The sequence below is a fragment of the Drosophila teissieri genome, chromosome 3L (assembly GCF_016746235.2).
Source record: "Drosophila teissieri strain GT53w chromosome 3L, Prin_Dtei_1.1, whole genome shotgun sequence".
NCBI classification, from domain to species: domain Eukaryota; kingdom Metazoa; phylum Arthropoda; class Insecta; order Diptera; family Drosophilidae; genus Drosophila; species Drosophila teissieri.
Window position 1 is genome coordinate 7,944,082 of NC_053031.1, and position 8,600 is coordinate 7,952,681.

The 8,600-nt window shown below is 37.4% G+C and overlaps 1 protein-coding gene across 1 annotated transcript; it reads right to left on the reverse strand.

Moving 5' to 3' along the window:
* Positions 1-1,788: 1,788 nt before the first annotated feature.
* LOC122616691 (UPF0687 protein C20orf27 homolog) lies at positions 1,789-7,925 on the reverse strand. Its single transcript, XM_043792232.1, has 2 exons — positions 7,676-7,925; positions 1,789-2,894 (listed from the first exon to the last, which is right to left on the reverse strand). The coding sequence occupies exons 1-2, from the start codon at positions 7,710-7,712 to the stop codon at positions 2,389-2,391; spliced, it is 543 nt and encodes a 180-aa protein (XP_043648167.1). The 5' UTR covers positions 7,713-7,925; the 3' UTR covers positions 1,789-2,388.
* Between the last annotated feature and the right edge of the window lie 675 nt (positions 7,926-8,600).

Consider the following 8,600-nt stretch of genomic DNA (forward strand, 5'->3'; position numbering starts at 1 on the left):
TTCAGATTATGATGAAAGTGATGTCAAAACGGAGTTTTAGTTACAAAAGCTGTTGGGTAAGAAAAAGAGAAAAGTGGAAACGATTAGGACATATTTTTGCAGCTTTTATTATTATTTTTTTTTTTTTTTGGCTAGTGAAATCTACACCGAAAAAGTCTTGCTGCAGTTTTATCGATTTTTCAGTGTTGCAAATGGAGAGATTTTTGCCTGCCGGAAAAAATTGCACACACACTGACTCAACCTACTACGCACACACACAAGCACGCCCATACACACGCACACGCAATTGCAATCGTAAACTATTTTTACACATTATTGTTGTGGTTTTTAGCGTAAAATTAGCAAGCCCGCCGACTGCACACACACATGCACAGTCACCCAAGTGCCAAGTTGGTAAAAAAAAACGAATTTTCTTCCTCAATTTTTTTTCGGGCTGCAAATTTGGTACCCTCAAACACACGCACATACACACACAAGCGTAGAAAATCTGGCTGGGCATCGAGAAAAACGTTATTTAGCCATTAAAAACCTGATTTCCCTAACACTTTTTATGTTTTTTCATCACAGCTTTGTTCGCATCACATTTTCAGCATATTTTTGTTCCGAATTTGAGTTAAATAATAGCCCTATTCGAAGCGAACGAGAATTTTCTGGACCAGCCACACGTACCACACGACAGCACAACAACTGCTAGCGGGCGCCATATTTGCCGACAGCGCGATGACAGTGTTGGGAGATACGCGAAGTGAGGGTCAATTGTGACGTCAGCGGTCATGGAGGTAGGAGCAGGGCTCTCTAAGCTTCTATTGCTTTCACTGGTATAATCAAAACTTAAACGGGCTGTTTAGCTTTAATAAAATGTGTGATAGTGGAGAGATTATTGAGTTCTAAAAATGTGTCATTAAATAATGAATGTAAATAACAAACCGACTTAGATCATGGAATCAAATGCAATATTTTTGCAAATCTTTTATTTGAATATGTCACTTTAAGCTGCCCAAATCCAAGACAAGAACCTTTCATAGCTATCTCAAACTTAAGCCAGCACCAAAACCTTTTCCCCTAAAAAAAAACTTTACCCAATCTGGAAAACTATTTGTTCTTGTTCATACATTAGTTAAAATAAATAAGACAATAAGTTTTAAATCTTGTGATTGTTAAATAAAATTTTAGTAAGTTTAAATTTTAAAATAATTACGTTTCGCAAGATTTAAATAGTTTCCAAGCATTAGAAATTAATATTCGGTTAGGTCCATAATTTTCGTAACTTCTGTCAAAATAAACTCAATTGTTTTCAATTCTTTAAATACCCTTCAGTGTTCCACGGAAAAGCACATTAGTATAAAGTCTTGCTGGGTCTTTTAACGAATTTAATTTACGGCATCTTAAGCAGCTCGCTAGTTGCTTAATCCATAATAAACTTAAATGGTATTCAGTATGATAATGGGATCCAATACATATGCTGATAAATTGGTTATCCTTGAACAGATTTTTAAAGATTACAATTTACAAAATCTAGTTAATTGGTTACGGTGCCTTTTATACATTCGACAGTGCAAAATGTTATCAACATGAATAGATTATCAAAAACGCCCTTGCTAAATATAAATCTGGGCTAATTATGGTCAAAAAGATTTAATATCTTGCTTCGGTAAAGATTATAGTTTTTACGTTACGAGCACTTCGATTTGGTCACACAATAAATTGCATCTGGTTTTGCATACTTTAGGGTTAGTTAATTGCCCGGATTGCGTTACATTTCTATACACATTTGAATAAGGTCCAAACTTTGGTCTCTGTGTAGTTCTGAGGATATATTTCAAACAGATATTTTTGTGACAATAGTTTGTATATGGTGCAGTTATATGGAATATAAATAAATACGATTTTATGTATGTACAGCGATATTTAAAATTTTAAAAAACTCTTAGTCCGAAACTTCATTGGCTATTAAAACTGTTCATTGTTCAAAAGGTCATGAAATTGAATTAAGTGGGACACACCCACTTAAATTGTTTAGATTGCTTTAATACATGACAAAGCTGACTTGAAAACAAACTGTTTAACATTTTAATCTTACTGGCGAAATCAAGAATTTCGGGTATAACAGGGTCTTGAGTATCAATCAAAATGTCAAGTATTATTGGCAGTTCGCCCACTCACGTGCAACAGAAACGGACACGGTTATTTTACAAATGTTAAGTACAAGAAGCAAAACTGAAACCGAAATCTAAATGTAAATGCTCAATGAGTTCTACGTACACAATAACTGTGTAGGTAATAACTAATGTTACATATCATTCTCTTCTCCTTCACTTAAGAACTATGCAAATATTTGCAATTAACTAAGAAAACAAGTTGCGGCAAGGCGAGAATTGGGATTCCAGTTTAGGGCTTGCTGTCAAAGCCAGCGAAATCGGAGGCCTCCGACTCATCGTCATCCTTCTCGACACCGATGCAGTGGATTCCTGTCCGCAGCATAGGTGTGCCCTTGCCCTTGCCCAACACCCGGGCGGCGATCACCAGCTGAAGCAGTTCCTTGGCATTGGATGAGCTGACGATGTGAAGGACCTCGCGCAGCAACTTCTCCTTGTAGGCAAAGAACTCGATTTTCATCTCGAAAAAGTCGTGTTCGTCGTGCTTGGTGCCCTCGAACTCGGTGATCCTGCAGTGCAAGCTCGGTGTGGCGCTGATCACCGGCTCAAACTTGTTGGCCAGCGTCTTGGCATCGCCAAACAGCGACGTTGGCAGCTTGAGCTCGATCAGGTAGCGATGTCTGATCTGCAGAAAGCCCAGGCTCACAACAATCGTGTCGCCCGACCTTTGATATGTCACACAGCTGTCCGATTCGAAGTCATCCTTCACCGTGTTCGTGTCGAAGTGCACATGGTGGTCTGGAAAAATTTAGGTAAATGTTAGACCTTCTTTGTGTTTAGCAAATAAATCTTAATATTACAAATATATGACTCGATTTATGCAACTAATGACTCATGGTTTTATAGTACGAAACCGTTAGAAATAATAACATTTTAATTCAATATAGAGTTCCACATTATAAATACATGTACTTTTATACTTCATATTTTTTAGTCGTGCCTGGAATTTCATAAGCCATTCTGAAACCTGACCTTTTACAAGTTACGCAGAGGAATTTTCCCGTTTCCCCCAGCTGTTTGCATGTTTGTTAATTGTAAATTTGCACAGAATTTAATTGAGAATCTTATTTGCTAAATCATGAAAAATTCTGCCTCTCGGAGCCTAAGGTCAGGCAGGTAGCCAGGTAAAATCGAGTGAAATTACCCCAGTAAGTAAAATATTTCGAGATTAACAAGCTAGCAAACAGAAGTCTCGGGCCCGCCTCAAGTAAATTTCCGCCAGCGGCATTCGCAGCGGAAATTGCGTGTAAGCGTGTAATTAAACGCCCCTCCCACTTCCCCCCTTCCTGCACTGCGAGAAAATAACAGTCATTTAAGAACTAAATAGTAACATAGCTATTAAATTGCCTATTAAACTCCATGATTTGTCTTAAAAGTTCTTAAATGCGGTGTACTTTAGGGGTTATAATTATTACATTTTTAAAAATATATTTTCAGAATCTTCACAGTGTAAGAACAGATGGATGAATTGTGAATCGAGGAACTGGACTCTCTGAGGACTTAAATCACATTAAAACTGGGTCAATTGGGACCAAGTGCATGAAATGATGTTTGCAGATTTAAAGCGTCGAATTTCGCGCCGACAATCGCCCTTGGATGGAATTTATAAATAAAGTATCTTCCGCCAGCATTTAATTGTTGCTAACACATGGCAATTGTGAGGTAACAATGATGAATAAGCGGAGCATTGCCAAAAAAATGTGGACAAGGTGTTGAAAAATAGATATATGCACAATACAAATAAATACGCGCCATTTCTAGCACATAAATCAACCTTATATTTACACTAAAAACAGAAGTTTTTCGGATTTACAAATAAACATTGCAAATAACTTTAGGGAAAATAGTTGAATTTTAACTGAAATGCGATCTGCTCAGTAGGTTCTAGCGGATTTTGAGTTGAATTATTGTGCTTTCTGTATAAATCAGCATTATATTTACTTGCTAATGACTGACGTGGGGTATCGCATAGTAAAACTAAGTAAATGGTTTTCAATAGACCGCTTGCTTTACCTTTCAATTAACAAATCGCTGACAAGTGTTTATGCAGCTCATAAAATTAAACTGCTCGTTTACGAATCAGATTTTCGATCTCAACCGAGCACTGCCCTAAGAACTTTAAAAGTCGCCTAGTTAATCATAGACGATTGCCTCAGATATTGTTCGCCATATCTCATGGCCCCAAAAAGTCGACTCTTGGCTAAAAATAAAACCCTTGACTAGTTGGTCATGGCACTGGCATCGGAAATTGTGGCCAAAGTTTGTTCTTTTCGGCAAAACATTTCTACAAAAATTTGGAAATTCAGACAGTGCGTTTCGAAAAACTAAGATCTTTCCAATCCAAATATTTACCTAATTTGCTGTAATATGTTTATTTGAAATCAAATGCAGTTAGTTGTATTTTTACATTTCTATATTCATTTGTGAACCAACTTTTCGAATGGAAACGTGTTTTATGTTTGTTTTCCCGTTTTCAAATAGATATTTTATGTTGTTCTGAGTTCTGTGTCGCAACGATGGGAATGTCTACGCAAATGGTTGATATTTTATTTTATTTTTATTTCCTTTTCTTCTCGACCATTGCGCCTGTATTCTTTTGTTTATTTGGCTGATCGCCCGCTCAGCAGAACGTAATAATTCAATTTTGCACTTTAATGTGCAAGAAATGGACATGATTTTTATGTGTAATTTATTTAATTTTTGCCGTAAATGCAGACGAATGCGAAATGGAAGCAATTTTCCGGCTGCTCCTTGTCCGCTTCGCAGTGTGTAAGTGTAAGCAATTCATTGTAATCCAGCTTAATCTGCTTCAAGCCGCCTCAACAATGGAGGCAACATTTTCACAATGCCACTGCCATCCGGTCTTTCTATAAATTTCACTTGGCAGTCATGCGGCTCACTTAAAAATCCGGCTGACTGAAAAGCGCTCGCTGGTCTCACGTGCCCTCCAATCACCATTGATTAACCATTAATGGAAATTCACAATCAACTGCCATTGCTAGATATTCAAATTCAAATTCGAGCACAGGCAACTTTTTCGGGATTTCATTGCGTCACACAATTTTTGTATGGAGATAAATTATGTGATGCATATCAGACAGATTGTCTGCCAATTGAATTCTCGTTGGCTTTCTCTATGTATCTTAATTGGTTCGTTTGCTTGAAATTAAAGTATGGAAAATGGGATCTTTAGTAGTCAAGCCAAGAAACTCTTAATGCTGTGAATGGTTCTATGATCTAAGCAGGATCTTAAAATTTAAGGAAGTTTTTAGAAGCTCTTCTGCTAATTACATGTTTATTTCATGATCTAGAGGTATTCTGCTATACATGACCAGCTTTATTCACCAGCTATCACCTAGATTTAAAAAACAGTTGCCATAACCGTTCCTTATTGAATATTTCCAGTCATGCTTGCCCAATTTGTCCGTGCTTTAACACCCTCACATGCTGAATTATATAACTTTGAGCCATCAAATTTAATATTCATCTACATTTATTGTTCGGCGGTACTTGTGGGTCTGCGCCATAACTAATGCAGGTGCTTCCCAGTTGGGGGATGCCATAAAAAGGCCACCAATCGCCGTACGTGCCAAATCGTATATAGAATATAGCAAATACCATATGCCATATGCAAAGTGCAAAATGCAAAGTGCAAAACGAGAACGAACTGCAAACATGCATAACAATATGGTAAGTTGTGTACTCGTATATTTTAGATTGCCTCTCGAATCAAAACAATTGAAAAGGTGTTCGTGCCCCAATGAGACAAATATCAATCACGAACGCCCTGTGGATGGGGATGGTGGGGGAGTGGTGGGTGGTGTTTGGTGGGTGGCCCAAGTGGTGCTCCCTCATGCAACAAAAACAACGTGCCCGCAGGTATCCAAAGCGTCTATAAATAGCACACCTCATGAGGATTGCACAATTGCATATCACTGCACAGAAAGCATTATAACAACCATAGACAACAATGACTACGACAATGGAAACCTCTGCTGGCGGTCAGGTTATATGCAATTTAATCAGCCCAATATTCGTTTGTTTGTTCGTTCGTTGTTGTTCTCATCTCTGGGGTGTTGAAAGTATAATTCTTGGGGCGGGCGCCAAATAAATTTGCAAGTAGCATTGCTCATGAAACGCCGGGCAGCCATTGTAAAGCACTAACTCACGACAATTTGCATGGCGGGGAGATAAGCTTAAGGCGAAACAAATTTTGTAAATACTAAACAAACAACTACGATATGGTAAGCAAAAACTAGGAACAAGTACAATAATTATAAAGATCTCTTGAGCAGGCAGATAGCTGTTTTATAACGTTTATTCATATTGAGTTTTTTTTCGCAATATATGTATTATTCACCGAAATGGATCGAATATAACTGCCACTTGAAATGGCCCCTCAAAAAGTCTGATAGCCCCTAATTGATGGGGAAAGTGTGTGAATCGAGCGATGGGAACTATTTTTGTTTTCCATGTGCTTGCTGCCCACAATTCATTAACTTCTGTCAGGAGATCATAAATTAAAATTAATCTAAGACAATTTAAGAACGCTTGCAACAGGCTGATAAAAATTCTGGTCAAGCGCCGTTTGAAAAGCGATAAGGAAACCCATTTAAGTCACGCGAATTGCGACAAAGTCGGCGAAATGGTAATGAAAATGAAAACCATCGATTTCCATGGCGGCAACAAAAGTGGTTGATGTTGGTAGGTGGTCAAAATTGGCTTAGCTTTGGCCATGAACAAATATTATTTTTAATATTGCGACAGAAAAGCAGGAAGAAGAGGTCAAAGATCAACAGTGGGGGAAAATCGAATGTGTGAAGTGAACAGGAAGGAAATGGCCAAAACACTCGTGCATACTTACACTGAACGAAACAATGATTTAAAAGCACAAAACATTGCAAAAACATTGAGAATGTATTTAACTCAAAAATGGCAAGATATATTTCCGTATTAATTTAGAGATTATATGCCAAAAAGGGCATGCTATTATTTATTTTACTTTGCGTACAATTTACAATTCAACTGGCAACCGCTTATCAGCAATTTTATCAGAAATAAGCATGTTATTCATTTGTGTTTACTCATTCAAAGTTGCACATTCAATAGTCCGTATTCCACACTTATTATTTGACTTGCTCCTTTGCTAACTTTTCCAGCGCATTCCCAGTTGCTTGATGATTTCCCAGTCAAGAAGTGCAGCTGTCCTGAATCGCAGAAAAGGTCAGCAAACAAGCGCGATTCCCCTGAGCGAACTGACTTGCCTAAATTTAGCTCACTCTTCTTATTCCTCTTGTTTCATTCCAATTAAACCGAATTAATCGCCGAAATCCACGCGCAATTACCCCCACTTACCCTTTTTGCATTCTACCCAAGGAGCTAGAGCCCAAGTCGCCGCCTTTTCCTAATGATAATTTAACGCACTTGAGGTGCTCTCTATGCAAATATTGGGCGCCGCTTAATGGCCAAACAAATGAGTTGGACAAATAACAGCGCCAGACTAAGTTACTAATTTTTACCTTGATGCTCCACATTTTCAATGGACTCGTCGCACATTTTGAGGATCTACAAATTCGCAGCTCTTGATTTGGTTGGGGTTTTTTTTTTTTGGTGGGTTCGTTAAATGCCAGTCGTTTAGCTTACACTCAGAATTTAAATGGTGAACGCGCTTGTTTAGAATTTGCCGATTTTCGCCGCGAGGTGATTTAAATCAGAATCCAAAAACGACGAAAAACAAAATAAACAATAGTGGTGGTGGGTCTGTCGATTTCTCGTGGCAATCGATGTTATGTGCAGAGTCGATAGCCATCATTGTGGCTTCCCTCTTCTGCCGCAATGGCGCTTTTGCTCACAGCTCTCACAGAAATGTTAAATACATTTGGGATGTTCAATAATCCGTTGAATATTAGAAATTAAATTAAATTATTATGCAATCGAATTTGTTAAAACATTTAAGGGCCATACAAATTAAATAAGCAATTATTTTTTTAAAGTCAGCCAACAATATACTGCGACGAAGTGGTAAAATATATGGACTGTTAAATAATTGAACTGCAACTTTCGAGTAATTTATAAATATTACTAAAACATCAAAGTCATCCTTAAAAGAATATAAACAGAAAAGTCCAAAATTGAAAAAGCAAATTCAATTGAAAACAAAAACAATCGCCAACACAACGAAAAAGTCAAGTTGACCCGTACATTTTTTGATGCAGAGTTAACACAAGAATGTTACTAATTAAATTTGATATAAAATCAGAAACAGCTGTTTAACATATATTCATATTTTAATATATGCAATATATGTCTACTTTGGGAGAACACAAATCATTTTAAAACAAATAAATTGAAATTTTTAAAGAAATACATACGACTGCTCTCTAATGAAAGCTGCTGGCTACACAACAACTGCTGGCTTATTTAGCACCTGACCAGCAGCAATGC

Coding starts and splice junctions, on each gene's coding strand:
- LOC122616691 (XM_043792232.1), bottom strand. CDS start 7,712: ATGTGCGACGAGTCCATTGAAAATGTGGAGCATCAAG. Junction 2,895..7,675: donor TGAAAATGTGGAGCATCAAG/GTAAAAATTAGT, acceptor AAATTTTTCCAG/ACCACCATGTGCACTTCGAC.